At 39.0% G+C, this 22,516-nt stretch overlaps 1 protein-coding gene across 1 annotated transcript; it reads left to right on the plus strand.

Moving 5' to 3' along the window:
- The first annotated feature begins 7,157 nt into the window (after positions 1-7,157).
- On the plus strand, positions 7,158-9,815 carry LOC133630753 (5-beta-cholestane-3-alpha,7-alpha-diol 12-alpha-hydroxylase-like). Its single transcript, XM_062022470.1, has one exon. It carries the CDS (start codon positions 7,189-7,191, stop codon positions 8,728-8,730), a length of 1,542 nt encoding a protein of 513 aa, XP_061878454.1. The 5' UTR covers positions 7,158-7,188; the 3' UTR covers positions 8,731-9,815.
- Positions 9,816-22,516: the final 12,701 nt, after the last annotated feature.

A 22,516-nucleotide genomic window follows, 5' to 3' on the forward strand; every position in this document is an offset into this window, starting at 1 on the left:
ATTCTTCTCTCCTTTTTTATTTATTTATTTATTTTTGTTTTTTTTGGGGGGAGGGGGGGGGTTATTGTTGTTTAAGTTCCCCAATTACTTGACAAAAGCCGCACCAAGTGTGCACATCCAGGTTAGTGTGCTGGACCCTCATAGGCTTTGAAGAGTCCTGGTCCTTGAGGGACAATGTCATTTATTACTCTTAAAGGTTCAGGAACAGATACCGTAAGACTGTTGGAAGGAAAGGTGCCATCAAATTTGTGTCCTGGTTGTAAACAATACTTGTGTAAAACCAAGGCAGCTCTTTTCAACAAACGTGCCTCATCTTGATCAATCTGGTTGGAATCATTGCCTCTAGCTATACTGTCTGCCACTTTTTGCTTGCTTGCAATGTACGTCCCCCTCCCTTTCTGGCAGAAAAGAGAGGAGATGTGTCTTGAATCTTGTTGTGTGAGGTTCATTATAACAACAGACATGCCCACGTTCATTCATTAGGGTTCTATAGGGTTGCCTTAAATTTGAAATTGTGAAGGAGCAATCTGAATCCTCAACTAGGGCAACAATTTGCGCTAGAGTCAGAGGGTCAAAGGTTTCCCTGGACTCAATGGTAGACGCTTCTTCTGATATGCTGGAAGATGTTTTATGTTATGCAACTTGTGCTGCAGTTCTCAAGTTCAGATAACATTTGGTATGATAGTACACATCTGCTGCGTGCACATCAGATGTGCACATCAGACACTGACTTTCTCTACTTTTAGGTTTCTGTTTCTGTTGAAACAGAAACCTACATTACAGGGGTGAGAGGGGGTAACACTGACCTTCTCTACTTTTACTAATGTCACAATGAAATATATCTGTAGCTTTACATTCTATCTGTGTTGAAATGTATGTGCAATACATTTTGGTAGATAATGGCTATGTTGTTAATATGGAAATTAAAGTGCTCTAATAAATAAATGATCATGAATCTGATCATTCCAGTATGTTTCTGATGCTCAAAAAACCTAAAATAGTTTGCCAAAAGTATCAAAAGTTAAGGTACACTTAATTTTTACATAGCCCCCATTTTGGAAATATGCTAATTGGGTGTCCAGACCAGTGTTCCCTCTAAGGTGCGCGCATGTGCTATTGCGCACTGCTCAAGCGTCCTCTGCACACGGCAAATCTATGCCACGCACTAAATCAAATAAAGAAATAAGCGCATAACAATTTTCGACACGACAGAGAAAACAGTTTTTGTCATCATTGTTCAAATATTGTAACGTCTGTCGAGACGCTTTGAGGACATGAATTCCATCGATCACTTTACTGAGCAAAACTCTTTATTGTCGGCCATAAACACATCACCAAAACATTAGTAAAAAAAAGATATCTAGCAAAACTGGTCATTTTCTACAGTACAAACCAGACCAAAAGCAACTTTGTTATATCAACAGCAGCCGCTCGCTCTTTCTCACTTGCGCCAACACATGCACATATGGCACTTAGCCAGTGATGCGTTTACAGCCACACAAAAAGTCGGACAACTCCAACACCACACATAAAGTGTAATTCCAGGTCGTTACACTATGATTTACCAATCAAATGTGTGCTTATTCTAGTGTCATTTATTAGGAATCTTAATTTATAAATATTAATCATGAAATGCTGTTAGTATATTAAATAAATACTAATCAAAATATATTTTTTACAAACTGGAAGTTGCAGGAATGTACACATGATCCCCTGCTTACATCTCATTGTGCAACATGTGAATGTTTTAATGGGAACTAAATGCAATGTCTGAAAGGGGTACAAATTATTTCCAAAGCAGGACCTCCACCCAGACAAACAATACAAGTACACAGTTCATGAAAAACAATATTTTTTGTTATTGTCATTGTAAGTGGGCCTAAACACTTATATTAGAAAATAACATAATGGAAATGACTGCTGTCATTTGATTATAATAATAAGAGAATGTTGTCTGTCTATCTGTGTTGGCCCTGCGATGAGGTGGGGACTTTATCCAGGGTGTACCCCGCCTTCCGCCCGAATGCAGCTGAGATAGGCTCCAGCACCACCCGCGACCCGGAAAGGGACAAGCGGTAGAAAATAGATGGATGGATGGAGATTGAACTTGTTATTTAGTCAGGTTTGGGACCGGTGTGCTGCTGGTGTAGCCACAGTGTGCACGTCTGATGTTGCCCACATGGGCTCCACTGAATGCTCAGGGAGTTTTTGCGTTTGCTCACACACATGAAAAATTAGAGGGACCATTGGTCCAGACACACCCAATCATAAAGATGATTTTTCCATCATGTTTCTAATTGTCAAAAAAAACATGAAATAGACACCAAGTTTGGATTTGTAGCTCATCTGGTTCAAATGTAGAAGCAAAAGCGTGTTCAGGTGGTGGCCATATTGGATCAGCCGCTGTGGCGACCCCAAAGGTCACCGGCGCGGGCGCCCTAACCAAATCATTTAAGTATGCCCTGAGCTACACCTGTGCCAAATTTGGCGCTTTTAGACAAAAGTGAACGAACACACCCTAAAATCTCCCTAAGGCATACTTGCCAACCCTCCCGGATTTTCCGGGAGACTCCTGGAATTCAGCGCCTCTCCCGAAAACCTCCCGGAAAAAATGTTCTCCCGAAAATCTCCCGGAATTCAGCCGGAGCTGGAGGCCACGCCCCCTCCAGCTCAATGCAGACTTGAGTGGGGACAGCGGCGACAGTCTGTTTTCACGTCCGCTTTCCCACAATATAAACAGCGTGCCTGCCCAATCACTTTATAACTGTAGAATGATCGAGGGCGAGTTCTTGGTTTCTTATGTGGGTTTATTGTTAGGCAGTTTCATTAACGTCCTCCCAGCGCGGTAACAACACACAACAACAGCAGTACGTTTTCGTCTACCGTAAAGCAGTTTGTCTGCCGTAAACAGCAATGTTGTGACACTCTTAAACACGACAATACTGCCATCTACTGGATAGCCTCCGGAACACTGAAATTCAAGTATTTATTTTATTTAATATGTATAATAAAATAAATATATATATATATATATATATATATATATATATATATATATATATATATATATATATATATATATATATATATATATATATATATATATATATATATATATATATATATATATATATATATATATATATACACTACCGTTCAGAAGTTTGGGGTCACATTGAAATGTCCTTATTTTCAATGAAGATAACTTTAAACTAGTCTTAACTTTAAAGAAATACACTATACATTGCTAATGTGGTAAATGACTATTCTAGCTGCAAATGTCTTGTTTTTGGTGCAATATCTACATAGGTGTATAGAGGCCCATTTCCAGCAACTATCACTCCAGTGTTCTAATGGTACAATGTGTTTGCTCATTGGCTCAGAAGGCTAATTGACGATTAGAAAACCCTTGTGCAATCATGTTCACACATCTGAAAACAGTTTAGCTCGTTACAGAAGCTACAAAACTGACCTTCCTTTGAGCAGATTGAGTTTCTGGAGCATCACATTTGTGGGGTCAATTAAACGCTCAAAATGGCCAGAAAAAGAGAACTTTCATCTGAAACTCGACAGTCTATTCTTGTTGTTAGAAATGAAGGCTATTCCACAAAATTGTTTGGGTGACCCCAAACTTTTGAACGGTAGTGTATATATATATATATATATATATATATATATATATATATATATATATATATATATATATATATATATATATATATATATATATATATATATATATATATATATATATATATATATACATATAGCTAGAATTCACTGAAAGTCAAGTATTTCATACATATATATATATATATATATATATATATATATATATATATATATATATATATATATATATATATATATATATATATATATATAAATATATATATATATATGTATATATATGTATGTATATATATATATATATATATATATATATATATATATATATATACATATACATATATATATATATATATATATATATATATATATATATATATATATATATATATATATATATATATATATATATATATATATATATATATATATATATATACATGAAATACTCGAGTTGGTGAATCCTAGCTGTAAATATACTCCTCCCCTCTTAACCAAGCCCCCAACCACAAACCCGCCCCGCCCACACCCCACCCCCGACCACGCCCCACCCCACCCCCCGGAATCGGAGGTCTCAAGGTTGGCAAGTATGCCCTAAGGGCCCCCACTAGCCCCCATTATTTACTTTTTACTTTTTAAATTCGATCTCAATTTTGTACACTACTGCTGGAATTTAAATTTTCCTGAGGGAACTCTCCTGAAGGAATCAATAAAGTACTATCTATCCATCTATCTATCTATCTATCTATCTATCTATCTATCTATCTATCTATCTATCTATCTATCTATCTATCTATCTATCTATCTATCTATCTATCTATCAAGTATATTTGGTCAGTGCATGACTGCAAGCTACTCGATGCTAACATGCTATTTAGGCTAGCTTTATGTACATATTGCATCATTATGCCCCACTTGTAGGTATATTAGAGCTCATTTAATTTCCTATATCCTCTGTGTATTGAATTTAAATTTGCATTTCTCATGACATACTATCTGTACGTAATATTGGCTGCATTTCTTTTAGTGGTTTGTGTGCCGTTATAGACCACAGCAAATGTAACCCGGCTTGCATAGATTGTTATAAATCCATTCGAGGAAAACAGCCTGCCATTTCCTTTAACTTGGACACACACATTTATACCTTTGGCCATTCTAAGCAAGTCATTTCGAGGAGTTATCTCAGCCCCTGAGAAGCCTACATTTTACTAATGTTTTCCAATGTTGTAAAAATGTGTAGAATAAATATAACATTTCAACATTTCTCTCATCGAATATTTGCGTCAGCCTGCGACATGTAGTCATTTTGATAGTAGGCTAATATAGCCAATATAGACACTTATATCATGTGTTGACTTCATTATATCACTTATAGAAGGCTTTTAATTGTTTGCGTCTCCAGACAGATTTTTATTTATTTTTTGGTCCAATATGGCTCTTTCAACATTTTGGGTTGCCAACCCCTGGTCTAACATGTGGAGACATTTCCCGAATCCGAATGACCGCAGATAATACCAATAACTCTTTTAGTATCCAAATTGTTCCTGTATGTGTAGACATATATACACACAGTATGAATGAATGAATGAATGAATTTATTTATTCCGGCAGACAGACATTAATAGCAACACTTCATCACTCTTTGTAATTTGACAGACATGCAACGGCACCCACCGAAAAGGGATACGAGAAAAAAGCAAGAATGTGTATCCATGTCCCGCCCCTAATCTACAATCAACTTATATGTTGGTTATATATCAATCAATCAATCAATGTTTATTTATACAGCCCTAAATCACAAGTGTCTCAAAGGGCTGTATGTTGGTTACATAGTCCAAGTTTCAACAGCAGATTTGATGGATACATGACAATTTCAGAACAAGTATAACATATGATAATGACAAGTCGGTATACTGTACATACACCAATATGGCTATATTTTGTTTGATTCATTGATTTTTTATTATTATTATTTTTTTAGTACACTGTACAGACCAAAAGTTTGGACACACCTTCTCATTCAATGTGTTTTCTTTATTTTCATGACTATTTACATTGTAGATTGTCACGGAAGGCATCAAAACTATGAATGAACACATGTGGAGTTATGTACTTAAAAAAAAGTGAAACAACTGAAACATGTTTTATATTCTAGTTTCTTCAAAATAACCACCCTTTGCTCTGATTACTTTTTTGCACACTCTTGGGGCATTCTCTCAATGAGCTTCAAGAGGTAGTCACCTGAAATGGTTTTCACTTCACAGGTGTGGTTGAAGCTCATCGAGAGAATGCCAAGAGTGTGCAAAACAGTAATCAGAGCAAAGGGTGGCTATTTTGAAGAAACTAGAATACAAAACATGTGTTCAGTTATTTTACCTTTTTTTTAGTACATAAAACTCCACATGTGTTCATTCATAGCTTTGATGCCTTCAGTGACAATCTACAATGTAAATAGTCATGAAAATAAAGAAAATTGTTTGATTGATTGAAACTTTTATTAGTAGATTGCACAGTACAGTACATATTCCGTACAATTGACCACTAAATGGTAACACCCGAATACGTTTTTCAACTTGTTTAAGTCGGGGTCCACGTTAATCAATTCATGGTAAAACACATTGAATGAGAAGGTGTGTCCAAACTTTTGGCCTGTACTGTATATACTTTGAACTAGTACTATGATATACCCTACCTTGTTGTACAACTAACCTTAAACACAGAACACCCTTGTTTTAGACCCAAACAATTCCAACACGGCCCCAAATTTGACCATAGTTCGACAGCGTTTACTAGAAATTGTACATTGCTTCTCACCTGCGCCCCCCCACTGATTGAATCTGCAGATGATTTGTGCAGAAATTCCCCTAGATGGTGCCACACGCACAATATTGCAAAAAACTGAGACATAGCTCATCTTAGCAAATCATATACAGAGTGACGACACCATGTGATATGATTTCTTGGTTTAAAAAAAAACCAGGGTTACTATTATTACATACAATTATTATACTTACATAATGATTACCATTTGTGCAACCCTTTGAGAGCAGAAGGGCACTGAGGTTGACAAAGAGGGCACGGTCACTTTTTAAACGTTCCTGTACAGTGAATGGTCAACTTTTATCAACCAGCTCCACTTTGCACCTGCAAAAACTTTGTCACATAAAAGTGCGTCACTTTTGGAAAATGTGTCTTTTTTGTAAGTATTCTTTCGGGAATTATACAAAACAACGCACCCATTTAAGTCTGTATTTCAAACAAACATCTGTTTGTAGTTTGTAGAAAGGACGAAAAAGCCATCTTTTCCCCATCAGGGAGTGTAATCACTTCATTTGACAGCTAACAAACACACATTACAAATGGCCAGCGTCTAAATGGATATACATGTGGTTTTTATTACAAATACTGCTTGTACCTATCGATAAATGAAAACCTGCTGAGTTCCTGGAACACTGAAACCCAATCCCCTGTGCTTAGAGGAGGAGCTAAACACAGTTTATGACTTAGGATGTGGACCTGAAGTCCAGATCAACTGTTTGTGTGTCAGAGGGATCAGTCATGGGACTGCTGCTGCCAATCCTTCTTGCGGTTTTCACGGCACTTGTGGGAGGCTTGTACCTTCTTGGGGTTTTCCGCCAGCGCAGACCAGGAGAGCCCCCGTTGGATAAGGGGCTCATCCCTTGGCTGGGCCATGTTTTGGAGTTCCGCAGGGACACGCTGCAGTTCCTGGAGAGGATGCAGAAAAAGCACGGCGATGTGTTCACTATCCAGCTGGGCGGCTTCTATTTCACCTTCCTCCAGGACCCCTGGTCCTTTGGGCCCTTGGTTAAGGAGAGCCGAGAAAAACTGGACTTCAATAAGTTTGCCAAGTTTCTGGTCCGCAGGGTTTTCAGCTACTGGAATGAAGAGAGCGAGCATCACATTCTCCAGCAGACCAGCAACAAGCACCTGAAGGGGGATGGTCTAGAGGTCCTGACACAGTCCATGATGGGCAATCTACAGAACCTGATGCTACACAACATCGACGGGCCTGCTGAGGGGGTGGATAAGGCCTGGATAGAAGATGGACTCTTCATGTACTGCTACAACATTGTCTTCAGGGCTGGCTACTTGTCCTTGTTCGGAAACGTGTCCCCCAAGTCTGAAGGCGACGAGAAGATTGCCAAAGAGAAAGACAGAGTGGAATCTGAAGTTTTGTTTCATCAGTTTCGTAAATATGACGTTCTCTTCCCGAACTTGGCGTACGGGGTCCTGCCTCCGAAGAAGAGAATAGAAGTCCAGAAGCTGTTGGAGTACTTCTGGGATGTCGTGTCGGTGTGCCAGGTCAAAACCAGAGACAACGTCAGCGGCTGGGTGTGGGACATGCAGCAGATCCGTGGGGAGATGGGCATGGATGAGTCTATGATCAGCAGGTATATGTTTCTCCTGCTTTGGGCCTCGCAGGGCAACACGGGCCCGTCCTCTTTCTGGCTGCTCCTCAACCTCATGAAGCACCAGGACGCCATGGCGGCCGTCAAGGAGGAGGTGGATCGGATAGTGCGGGAGTCCGGTCAGAAAGTCACACGTGGCGGGCCCTTGCTGGACCTGACGCGGGACATGCTAACGAAGACCACGGTCCTGGACAGTGCTATAGAGGAGACCCTGCGTCTCACCACCGCACCTCTCCTCACCAGGGCCGTGCTCCAGGACATGACGCTAAATCTGGCCGACGGCCGGCAGTACCATATCCGCAAGGGGGACAGGCTGGCGGTCTTCCCTTACTGTTGCGTCCACATGGATCCGGGACTCCATCCGGACCCCAAGTCCTTCAAATACGACCGCTTCCTTAATCCGGACAGGAGCAAGAAGACGGATTTTTACAAAGACGGCAAGAAGGTGAAGTACGTCAGTATGCCCTGGGGCGCCGGGGTGTCCATCTGTCCGGGTCGCTTCTTCGCCACTAACGAGCTCAAACAGTTTGTATTCCTCATGCTGGTCTACTTTGAGTTTGAGCTGCTGGATCCTGAGGAGGCGATCCCGGGAATCGACGCCAAGCGATTGGGGTTTGGATCAATGCACCCTGTCAGTGATGTTCAATTTCGCTACAGACTCAGATTTTAAAACCACCTAGATCAGCTCTCTATTTGCACACTTTGTTTATCCACCTTTATGTTTTATAACTGCATGTAAAGAAATCCAGTAATTTTACTATGAAGAATCTCACACTATTTTTCCACAGATCCTTCTGCAGCAGCTGTAATGATTCTCTTAAATGCCATGTTTTGTGATGAGAAACACATGTGAAAATGACGCGTGACTCGCACAATGTGGGACCGATTGACACTTGGCAAGTTGGCAGTGTATTTTTGTTCAAGTTGGAAGTAGTCGCTGAGAATGTATTTGAAACCAAGTCCTTAATACACTTTACTATGTTCAAACAATACTTGCTTTTAATAAATCCTGACAATTGTGAAAACAGGAAAGGATCTTTTTTTAACTTGTACATGCCCTAGTGTGTGAATGTGAGTGTGAATGTTGTCTGTCTCTGTGTTGGCCCTGCGATGAGGTGGCGACTTGTCCAGGGTGTACCCCGCCTTCCGCCCGATTGTAGTTGAGATAGGCTCCAGCGCCCCCTGCGACCCCGAAGGGAATAAGCGGCAGAAAATGGATGGATGGATGGATGAACAAATTAAAGGATTGGCTTTCAAACTCTGGCATAGGTATCACTTGGGGTACACAGTCTTTCTGTAAGCAAGATTTATTTTTTAGTAGAAAAACTATTTGACACATACAGTGCCAGTCAATTTATTTGAATAAGAAGTTGTGACTCGGACTGTACATATCAGAATCAAAATTAGATTTAGTTTTGAAATACATGTATATATAAACATGCATTAACCAAAGATCGGCTGAACTTTAATTCAAAACAAGCCAATACCTGCGAGGTAGCATCAAATAGTAGTACTTGCAAAGCAATATATTTTTGAAGAGGTATTTGGTGTAACTCGCTTGATCAGGCATACTTTGTGGTTAAGTGTATGTATATCTTGATGTTCCTGCCAAAGAAAATATTAAAAAAGTGTGTTGTGTTGCTTAAGGACAGTGAGAAAAAGGAATCCAAATCCCATGCAATGTATATGCGGAAGTTGAATGTCATCACATGCACAGTTCAGAGTTTCACGTTTCTGCAGGTTGTAATCTGTTTTTTTCAAATAAAACATGATCTTTCTGCCGAGCCAATCTTCATTTCAACAAAAGAAATACTGACTAGGGGGAAAGGACAGTCCAAACTTGAGAATATTTATAAGAACATCAAGGCCTTGGGAGAAAAGGTCACATGCAGCGTACATTAAAGGCTTTGCCAACATCTGCAGGAGATGAACGCCATGTGTTCTTTACAACGTATGAGTATAAGGGTAAATTCCAATGGGCTGCTGTGGTTTTAACAACTAATTTATTCTAGAAAGAAAAGTCACTTTTGTATACGCAGTTATTCATATAAAAAAGAAAACCCCCAGACTGTACTTGAAACATTTCAATTGTATTCTGTGTGTGTTTATGGGCTTTCTTTTTTAATAGATTGGGTTGTAATTTAAATGTAATTCTTACTCTGTCATGATTCATGACAGAGTGAGAATTACTCTGACAGTACTTCAGGTTATTGGACTTCATGACTCATGAAGTCCAATAACCTGAAGTACTGTCAACCTAAAACTACTATCAATAAGGTCATTCAGATAGGACAAAACATCCGATTAGTCTACTGTGCCAACACACGCACACATACAAACAAAATCCCATTGCTTGCCACAAACCTATTTTGTGGGGCCCTTGGAATCGTCCTAACTTTCCCACTGTACTTTCCCCCATATTTGACTGCTGGAATTCAAATGGTTTTTTTTATTCCTGGAAGTGATCTGGGGTTTTTATTCTCTTGAGTCATTGTTTTGTCCTTGCTACTGACATTTTTAACTGGACTCATTTTCAAGTATCTCACAAAAGTGACTATACACCCAGAGACTTAATTGGGGTGGGGGGAACTTTTTCAAAAGGCAGTTTGGGACCCCTGCACTTTTTATTATCCAAAAATAACATTACGCTATATTTAAACTAGGGCTGGACAATATTGGCAAAAACAATAATCAGGATTATTTTTGAAGGATTTTGAAATCACGATTAATAACACATCCATCCATCCATTTTCTACCGCTTGTCCCTTTTGGGGTCGCGGGGGGTCGCTGGAGCCTATCTCAGCTGCATTCGGGCGGTATAGGCAGGGTACCACCAAACCTCAACTTTAAATATCATCTAAAAAAACAACAGTTATAAATTAGAGCTTTTAATACTATCGTCATATTCTGATAAAGCATGTTGATAACACATCCTAGCTGTGTCCTGCAAGTTTGACAGCAACAAGCAAACAAAGTGTAGCATTCTAGCTAGAGGCTAATCTGCCTCCACAGTGCAAAGCCACTTCTAAGTCAGCAATCCTCGCCACCCCGGTGGCAAATAAACTACCTTTCTTAGAAGTATCATTATCACTGGACAATGAGGAATAGCTAAACATGAGACACTACACACTGTAGAAGGATAAGCGAACCGCAAACTGGAGTACTTCAATTTTAACAAAGGTGGGCGGATCGAAACAAATATCCACAATAACAATATCAAGTATAATATCATTATTCTGTCGATACTACACGAGTTAGATCAATACTTTTTGTCATCAAAAAGATTTAGTCGTTTTTGTTATTTTTTACAGAGTCAGGAAATATGTCCTTAAACGGAGGAGTGCTTTAAGGGCAAAAACAAAATGTTTTAAATCACAGCCAATAAAAGGAAATAATTTAAATATTTACCTGATATTGTTACACCACCATCAAATGTTTTTTGTCTGATTAGAATTTTGATAAAAAATCTAACCATTCAACGATCTTGAAAACAACATGAATATGGTCATTACTGCCCTTGTTACTACTTGGAATTGAATTGATGCACACATTTGTAGTATCACCCACAACTAATGTAAAGTATCCAAACAAAAGAAGAATACGTGCTTAATACAATTGTTATCTGTTTAACCTTTATTTAGCCAGGAAAGTCCCATTGAGATTAAGAATACATTTTTCAAGGGAATCCTGCACATCCATACACCAGTGTAGGTGCCACTGGGAGCAACAGGGCCGGCCCGTGGCATAGGCCGTATAGGCAAATGCTAAGGGCGCCGTCCATCAGGGGGCGCCACGCCAGTGCCACAAATGTTTGAGGAAAAAAAAAAAAAGTTGGTACTATTATTTCTAAATACATAAAATAATCCCACGTTAATTAAAATGCAAAGTAAAGCCTATTTAATATAAATATTATTTGTTACAACATTGCGACCCACCTCCCCCGGCATGGTGCGCCCCCTCCCTTCCCGTATCATGACTCTTTTTGGACGTCACCACATAAAAAAATCAACACAAGATGTCAAAACGGCCAAAACTGTCAGGTGCCCAGGGAAGAAAAAATAGAAAAGAAGAGGAGGAGAAACGAGAAAAAGACAGAGGTAGCAGGTAGGTAACGTTAGCCTACATGAAATTATTTGTCTGTTACAGAATGTGATAGTAACCTGGCTTTTTAGCATTAAGCTAATGTTACATGATTCGGCAATTGCTAATCAATAAATAGCTAGTTCTGTTTTAACGTCGGGTTAATATTGTGGAGGGGGCTAAATTGTTATGGAAAATAATAATGTAACGTTAGGTAATTACAGTACTCCCTGGTGTACAGTAATTTGTAAGTCATTCTAGTTAATGCAATATTAAAAAGCACAAATAGAGAACTCTGTAGGATCCCCTTTTTTTGTAATATAGTTGTTAAAGTCATACGTACTGGTTTGATATCTTGTTTTGTGCAGTGCCTTATTTATATTGTATTTTTAATTTATTTTATGCAACTTGTTGACACGTTTTATTTTGTGTTTATGTATGTAAAAAATATTGTATTTCATATATTCATTTTTTATTTTTTGTATTCATTTATTTATCCATATATTTTTTAATCTTGTTAACTATTCTGATTGTTAATTTGCTTTCTTTAAGTAAAAAAAAAGGTCAAAGACAAAGCTATTCGGTTTCTTGTGAGTATATACACTTCACTGCCGATGTGGGGGGGCGCCACCTAAAATCTTGCCTAGGGCACCAGATTGGTTAGGGCCGGGCCTGGGGAGCAAAGTAGGTGAAATGTCTTACCCAAGACACAACGGCCAAGGCTGGAATCTAACCTTGAACCCTCAAGTTCCTGGCACAGCCACTCTTCCATCCGAGCTCCTGCATTATTTTAACTGAAGTGTAGATAGAACCATGCTACAACAGAAAATAACCAACTATTAACAGTAAATTAGCAAACAGATTTAATAGTAGTTCAGAGAAAATAAAACTGGAAATATGTTTCTGCATATGTCAACAGCCTTTTTAACTCGTTATGATATGGTTCTGTTATCATTTACATGCAATGTATCATTATTGCAGGAGGCTACAATATACCGTATTTTTCGGACTATAAGTTGCTCCGGAGTATAAGTCGCACCGGCCGAAAATGCATAATAAAGAAGGGGAAAAAAATACATAAGTCGCACTGGCGTATAAGTCGCATTTTTTGGGGAAATGTATTTGATAAAACCCAACACCAAGAATAGACATTTGAAAGGCAATTTAAAATAAATAAAGAATAGTGAACAACAGACTGAATAAGTGTACGTTATATGAGGCATAAATAACCAACTGAGAACGTGCCTGGTATGTTAACGTAACATATTATGGTAAGAGTCATTCAAATAACTATAACATATAGAACATGCTATACGTTTACCAAACAATCTGTCACTCCTAATCGCTAAATCCCATGAAATCTTATACGTCTAGTCTCTTACGTGAATGAGCTAAATAATATTATTTGATATTTTACGGTAATGTGTTAATAATTTCACACATAAGTCGCTCCTGAGTATAAGACGCACCCCCGGCCAAACTATGAAAAAAACTGCGACTTATAGTCCGAAAAATACGGTACTGTATAATGCAATAAAAATTTCAGGACATATCGACACCTGGCACTCCTCCACCTTCCTTCCTTCCGTTTGGGGATAACACACAGGTGCTTAATTGCATATTTTATAACCTTTACCGTATTAAGCAAGGCTCTTGTTATCTTGGAGGCGTGTTTGGGCTTCTTATCATGATGGAAAACTTCCATGTGGCCCAGTTTCCCAAGGGAGGGGCTCGTGCTCTGCTTCGAAACGTCACAGCACATCCGGAAATTTGTGTTTAACCCTCAATAAACCACAGCTCCCTCAGTATCACTCATGCAGCCTCCCACCATTGCAGGCAGACCACAATTATCTTGCTAGACTCACATGTGTTGCCAGCTATTCACCCATTTTCAGTAAGAGGTCCTGCTATACACACTGTCCACTGATTACTCTAAAGTACAGGTTACTTAACGATTACCATATTTTCCAGACCATAGGGCGCACCGGATTATAAGGTGCACTGCCGATGAGCGGGTCTATTCAGGTCTATTTTCATACAAAAGGGGCACCGGATTATAGGGCGCATTAAAGGAGTCATATTATTATAATTTTTTTCTAACTGTAAAACACTTCCTTGTGGTCTACATAACATGTAATGGTGGTTCTTTGGTCAAAATGTTGCAAAGATTATGTTTTACCGATCATCTTCAAGCTGCTTTCTGACAGTTGCTTCAGGATGCGCCGTTTTGTGGGCGGTGTTATTTACGTGGCTCACCACGTAAATAAGACCCGTCATCTTTGTTGTAGCGGTGTAGCGTGCAAGGACGGGTGTGGAAGAAGTGTCAAAAGATGGAGCTGTTTTAATGGCATTCAGACTTTACTTAAATCAATAACGGAGCAGCATCTCCTCATCCGTGGATCACGAGTGCAACAACAACGCCAGAAATGTGTCCCGTGAAAAAACATCCGACCGGAACTCTCTAATAACTAAAGTTCCTTGGGTGAATAATGTAAACTCACTACACCGGTATGTTTTAGCGCTTACATGGCGAGTTTACTGACAGATATAAGTAAGAACTTTACATTACTTTATATTAGAAATGGCAACAGCGGAGGATGAATGTTCCATAACAAGAAGATAGAGAAAAAGAAGAAGCTTATCGACTACGGTGTCTCCACGGACTACAAAAGCGGAAGTGCACGCATTTTCAGGACTTATGCCGATCCCAAATACAGATCAGCAGGTATCAGAATGTAATAAAAGTTGCTTTTGCATAATATTGCAAGACAAAACGCCAGATAACATGTCTTACCTTATACACACACCATAATAATACTCGTATGTTGAAGCACAGTAGAATCCGCACTAGCTTTTTAGCTTACCAAAGTCATACTAATACATTTTGATAGATTTTTGAGCGCCGTGTATAATGTTCTATATTTTCAATGGAACATATAACATTTTTGTGTTGTTTACTTGAGTCATATTCCAGTCTGCACGTATCTCTTATGTGTGACTGCCATCATATTGCAGTCTACACGTATCTCTTTTGTGTGACTGCCATCTACTGGTCACACTTATCATTACACCGTGTACCAAATAAAATAGCTATTGAGGTCGATAAGCACGACCAAAAGTATTCCGTACATTAGGCTCACCGGGTTATAAGGCGCACTGTCGAGTTTTGAGAAAATGAAAGGATTTTAAGTGCGCCTTATAGTCCGAAAAATACGGTAACTGATTTTACTATTAACCGCAATTTTAAAAAAATGACCAGTGAGTCATTAAAGATGATTGCTCATCCATTTGCAAAACCTACCAAAAGAAAGTTGCAACTTAAGGGTGTTTTACGTCCATTACGGTACAGCTCTACACGCCAAAGTAAAAGTAAGACATAATAACTAAGTTAAATTATTAAGTTACCTAATGAAGAATTAACCTGGTCGAGAGTTGAGTATAAACGCTTCACTTACAATCAGTAGCTTAGCATTGAGTCAGTTCAGTGTAAACAAACGGCAACAGCTACTTCTGTCAAGAGCTTCATTTAACATTAGAGATGGCTTCTTCCTGTCTGTGGTGAATAAACTATAGTCATTGTAAGTTAATATAGCAAGTGTAAAACACTAAGATAATATCAGGAGCTACGCCATTGGATCTAATTATGTGTATTCCAGTTATTCTTAACAAAGCATAAAATAGATGATTAAAAAAAAGAGTACATATGCATGGCTGACAGTTGATAACAACACTTGAGTTTATTAGTCTTACTTTAATAATACGATTGTTGATTCAGTTATTTGTTCATTATTAGTATGTTTTGTTTAAGTTTATTATTTTGTAGTTTTATTACAATGTTATTATTGGCTTACTGTTATTTCTGACAGTAACAAATAAAATATCAAAATCTCTTTGAAATGTCAATGTGATTTTATACATTTTGTGTTGTGAAATTGATCAATGCATAAATAATTGTGATAATCGTCAAACCGTGATTATTACTCAGACTATAATTGTACAGTCAAAACTAGAGATGTCCGATAATGGCTTTTTTGCCGATATCCGATATTCCGATATTGTCCAACTCTTAATTACCGATTCTGATATCAACCGATACCGATATATACAGTCGTGGAATTAACACATTATTGTGCCGAATTTTGTTGTGATGCCCCGCTGGATGCATTAAACAATATAAAAAGGTTTTCCAAAATAAATCAACTCAAGTTATGGAAAAAAATGCCAACATGGCACTGCCATATTTATTATTGAAGTCACAAAGTACATTATTTTTTTTAACATGCCTCAAAACAGCAGCTTGGAATTTGGGACAAGCTGCATGAGGAGGTTGAGGTGGGCGGGGTCGGGGAGCGGGGGGCTAGGGGGTAGCGGGGGGTGTATATTGTAGCGTCCCGGAAGAGTTAGTGCTGCAAGGGGTTCTGGGTATTTGTTCTGTTGTGTTTATGTTGTGTTACGGTACGGATGTTCTCCCGAAATGTGTTTGTCATTCTTGTTTGGTGTGGGTTCACAGTGTGGCGCATATTTGTAACAGTGTTACAATTGTTTATACGGCCACTCTCAGTGTGACCTGTATGGCTGTTGATCAAGTATGCCTTGCACACACTTGTGTGTGTGAACAGCCGTAGATATTATGTGACTGGGCCGGCACGCAAAGGCAGTGCCTTTAAGGTTTATTGGCGCTCTGTACTTCTCCCTGCGTCCGTGTACCACTCCGTACAGCGGCGTTTTAAAAAGTCATAAATTTTACTTTTTGAAACCGATACCGATAATATTGCATTTTAAAGCATTTATCGGCCGATAATATCGGCAGCACGATATTATCGGACATCTCTAGTCAAAACCTTTCTTTGCATCCCCAAGTTTACAGATTAAAACCAGGGTGTCCAAAGATAGGGATTCATTATTAATGAGGTATATTAGACATAACTATTTGCTTTGTCACTTATAACACAAAAGCTAAGATAATGTATTTTTCCAAGTAGTTAAGCGTACATTTCATTAACTTTAGCATCATTAAAGTACAAAACGTGTCAAATTTTTTTGGGTGCGGCCTTTGGTGGAAAAGGTTTGGACACCCCTGACCTATAGTATTGTCCCTTAAAATGAACTGTCATAAAAAAATGTTTGCAAAAATGAGAACAACAATTTGGTCACACCATATAAACATATCACTTCCTTTCTGCCTCACTTGACCTGTGATAGAATCAGCCATGTCAGTGATGAATGGTGCTGCACTGTAGTAACCTCACACGTTAGCTGAGGTAAACACACCACTGCTAGTCTGCTAGTTAGTCATTAATGCAAGAAGTTCACACAGCGACATGGACACAAGTCACAAAAACATCCCAGCAGTTTTTGGACAACAAGCTCAACTTCCTGCTTCACGACAACAACAACAAAACATCCTGTGTTGTCTATCATGCACAATATCATAGGGACACCTAATGTCACATAGACTTTTGGGTGTTTTTTTTTAAAGAGTTGTCAAGTCAGATTTACATCAATTGACAAAACAAAAAACAGCAAAAACGTCCTCTGCAACCAGCTGGGAAAAAATGCCTTTAAACACACAATGTGTTGCCCTTGAAAGTAACCTTTGGGACACGGCTCAAAGAAGCTGTAACAACATCAGTAGACATACAAATATCCTCACCATTGTTTACAAAAGGGCTGTCAAATCTAACGAGGTAATGCATGTGATTAATCACAAAATACAAACCCCGTTTCCATATGAGTTGGGAAATTGTGTTAGATGTAACTATAAACGGAATACAATGATTTGCAAATCTTTTTCAACCCATATTCAATTAAATGCACTACAAAGACAAGATATTTGATGTTCAAACTCATAAACTTTATTTTTGTTTTGCAAATAATAATTAACTTAGAATTTCATGGCTGCAACACGTGCCAAAGTAGTTGGGAAAGGGCATGTTCACCACTGTGTTACATGGCCTTTCCTTTTAACAACACTCAGTAAACGTTTGGGAACTGAGGAGACACATTTTTTAAGCTTCTCAGGTGGAATTATTTCCCATTCTTGCTTGATGTACAGCTTAAGTTTTTCAACAGGCCGGGGTCTCCGTTGTGGTATTTTAGGCTTCATAATGCGCCACACATTTTCAATGGGAGACAGGTCTAGGCTACAGGCAGGCCAGTCTAGTACCTGCACTCTTTTACTATAAAGCCACATATAGTAAAAGAGTGTTGATGCAACACGTGGCTTGGCATTGTCTTGCTGAAATAAGCAGGGGCGTCCACGGTAACGTTGCTTGGATGGCAACATATGTTGCTCCAAAACCTGTATGTACCTTTCAACATTAATGGCGCCTTCACAGATGTGTAAGTTACCCATGTCTTGGGCACTAATACACCCCCATACCATCACAGATGCTGGCTTTTCAACTTTGCGCCTATAACAATCCGGGTGGTTCTTTTCCTCTTTGGTCCGGAAGACACAACGTCCACAGTTTCCAAAAACAATTTGAAATGTGGACTCGTCAGACCACAGAACACTTTTCCACTTTGTATCAGTCCATCTTAGATGAGCTCAGGCCCAGCGAAGCCGACAGCGTTTCTGGGTGTTGTTGATAAACAGTTTTTGCCTTGCATAGGAAAGTTTTAACTTGCACTTACAGATGTAGCGACCAACTGTAGTTACTGACAGTGGGTTTCTGAAGTGTTCCTGAGCCCATGTGGTGATATCCTTTACACACTAATGTCGCTTGTTGATGCAGTACAGCCTGAGGGATTGAAGGTCACGGGCTTAGCTGCTTACGTGCAGTGATTTCTCCTGATTCTCTGAATCCTTTGATGATATTACGGACCGCAGATGGTGAAATCCCTAAATTCCTTGCAATAGCTGGTTGAGAAAGGTTTTTTCTTAAACTGTTCAACAATTTGCTCACGCATTTGTTGACAAAGTGGTGACCCTCGCTCCATCCTTGTTTGTGAATGACTGAGCATTTCATGGAATCTACTTTTATACCCAATCATGGCACCCACCTGTTCCCAATTTGCCTGTTCACCTGTTGGATGTTCCAAATAAGTGTTTGATGAGCGTGGCGAAGTTGATAGAGTGGCCGTGCCAGCAATCGGAGTGTTGCTGGTTACTGGGGTTCAATTCCCACCCTCTACCTTCCTAGTCATGTCCGTTGTGTCCTTGGGCAAGACACTTCACCCTTTGCCTCTGATGGCTGCTGGTTAGCGCCTTGCATGGCAGCTCCCGCCATCAGTGTGTGAATGTGTGTGTGAATGGGTAAATGTGGAAATACTGTCAAAGCGCTTTGAGTACCCTGAAGGTAGAAAAGCGCTATACAAGTATAACCCATTTATCATTCATTTATAACTTTATCAGTATTTATTGCCACCTTTCCCAACTTCTTTGTCACGTGTTGCTGGCATCAAATTCTAAAGTTAACGATTATTTGCAAAAAAAAAATGTTTATGAGTTTGAACGTCAAATATGTTGTCTTTGTAGCATATTCAACTGAATATGGGTTGAAAATGATTTGCAAATCATTGTATTCCGTTTATATTTACATCCAACACAATTTCCCAACTCATATGGAAACGGGGTTTGTATATAGCATTAATCATGTATACGGTATTTTCCGGACCATAGGGCGCACCGGATTATAAGGCGCACTGTTGATGAGCGGGTCTATTCAGGTCTATTTTCATACAAAAGCCGCACCGGCTTATAGGACACATTAAAGGAGTCATATTATTATTATTTTTTTCTAAATGTAAAACACTTCCTTGTGGTCTACATAACATGTAATGGTGGTTCTTTGGTTAATATGTTGCATAGATTATGTTTTACAGATCATCTTCAAGTCGCTTTCTGACCGTCTCTTCAGGATGCGCCGTTTGGTGGGCGGTCTTATTTACGTGGCTCACCTTCGGGAGCGTCTTTTCTCCGTCATCTTTGTTGTAGCGGTGTAGCGTGCAAGGACGGGAGTGGAAAAAGTGTCAAAAGATGGAGCTAACTGTTTTAATGACATTCAGACTTTACTTAAATCAATAACGGAGCAGCATCTCTTCATCCGTGGCTCACTAGTGCAATAACGCCGGAAGTGTGTCCCGTGAAAAACCGTCCGACCGGAACTCTCTAATAACTAAAGTTCTTTGAGTGAATAATGTAAACTCACTACACCGGTATATTTTAGCGCTTTCATGGGGAGTTTACTGACAGATATAAGCAAGAACTTTACACTACTTTATATTAGAAATGGCAACAGCGGAGGATGAATGTCCCATAACAAGAAGATAGAGAAAAAGAAGAAGCTTATCCACTACGGTGTCTCCACGGACTACAATGGCAAATTTTCAGGACTTATGCAGATCTTAAATACAGATCAGCAGGTACCAGAAGGTAAGAAAAGTTGGTTTTGCATAATATTGTGAAACAAAACGCCAGATAATAAGTCTGCTAATGGGTGCCATTGTGCGGTCCTTATACACACATCATAATAATACTTGCACTTCTGACTACGGTAGCCGTAATGCGCTGACAATCCATCAAGCGATGCGGCTTCAAAGTCATACTAAAACATTTTGAAAGATTTTTGAATGCCGTGTGTAATGTTCTTTATTCTCAATGGAACATTTTTAAAGTTTTTGTGTTGTTTACTAGCGTCATATTGCAGTCTACACGTATCTCTTAAGTGTGACTACCATCTACTGGTCACACTTATCATTACACCATGTACCAAATAAAATTGCTTCAAGGTCGGTAAGCACAACCAGAATTATTCCCTACATTAGGCACACCGGGTTATAAGGTACACTGTCGATTTTTGAGAAAATGAAAGGATTTTAAGTGCGCCTTATAGTCCGAAAAATATGATAATTAGACTCAGTGGACGCTTTTAAGGTACACTTGCACAATCTAATGAGACAGTGTATCAAACATTCTGCCTTTGCAAAGATAATAATCATAGTCAAGCCATAAAAAACAAGTCATATATTTGAATACCGTCTGTCACAAGGTGTCTGCGACCTCGCTAGAATGGTTCTGCAACCCCCTGATTTAGAAGATGCCTGGTGGGAAACGTCGCAGTCATCTACGGTAATGTTGCAACTTAATTGGCTCTGTGCTCTTAACTCAAAACACTTGGATCTCAAATCAATGTCGCCTATTGAAATAAATCTAAATCAATGTATTTTGGTGCTTGGCCCACCAAAGACAGAACAATTTTAACATGCCCTTTAAAAAGGAAAAAAACTACTTCTCGATAATACAACTTGTATGAAAAACAATATAATTGAATGTACCACAGACAACTACAGTAGTTTTATTAAATAATTTAAAATTCATGTACAGCATTGACTTTGGAGAGTGGACTTCTGCGGTGTCTCCTTTCAGCTGCTTCTCCGTCAAACACACCATCAGCAGCTTCTCTATATTTGTAAGCCGACTACACGCTATTTGTTATATGTTCTTGACAATTTCATTCTTTAATTCAATCTAATCATCCATTTGTTTTTCTTCTCAGCCCTGTCCTTTACACTCCCTTTCTTTGTTCCAATGGTTAGAAAACAAAGTTACCGGTATGCCCATCTTTAGCTATAAGCTAACGCTAGCGAGTAAGACCAGATGTTTTGGTCGGATCTCACAGGGTTTACTGTGACATTTTCTACTCCGGTAATTCTCAAACTGTGGTGCGTGTATCACTAGTGCTACAAGGGCTCCATCTAGTAGGATGCCAAAGAATCACTTGCTTAAAGGACAGTGTTTTATGTTCCTATAGTACGGTATACCAGTACTGGTATAGTATCGCGGTAATAATGAATCAAAAACGGTACTATACTCTGTTTGAAAAGTACCGGTTCCATGGCATGACGACGCGTCGTTACGTCATGACATAGCTGGTTTTACGCGCAAAGGAGCATGTTCGGCAGCGCACAATCACGGAGTACTTACAAACAGACAAGGTGTGTGGACAGAAAAGGGAGAAAGGCACATTTTGGCCTAAAAACTAAACATAAAGTTAAAGCTATAACACTGAAACGCCCTCAGGAAGAGGGGCTTTAAGACATGGCTAGCTAGCTAGCGGCGAACATCCATCCGCAGTCGGCAGTGTTTTAGCTACTTTTAAATCACTAATCCTCGCCTCCATGGCGACAAATAAAGTAAGTTTCTTACAAGTATTATCCCTGCAGGACGAGGAATAGCTAAACATGCTTCACTACACACTGTAGCTCACCAATGTAAACAAAGGCCATGGGTGGATCTACACCTAACATCCACTGTAATGATATCAAGTACAGAAGCGTATCTAACCGATACTACTATGATTACATCAATATTTTTTGATTGTCACACAATCTTTTTTCCTTTTTTAAAATTCATATTATGTTTATATACTCAG

The sequence above is a fragment of the Entelurus aequoreus genome, linkage group LG16 (genome assembly GCF_033978785.1).
Source record: "Entelurus aequoreus isolate RoL-2023_Sb linkage group LG16, RoL_Eaeq_v1.1, whole genome shotgun sequence".
Classification (NCBI taxonomy): Eukaryota; Metazoa; Chordata; class Actinopteri; order Syngnathiformes; family Syngnathidae; genus Entelurus; species Entelurus aequoreus.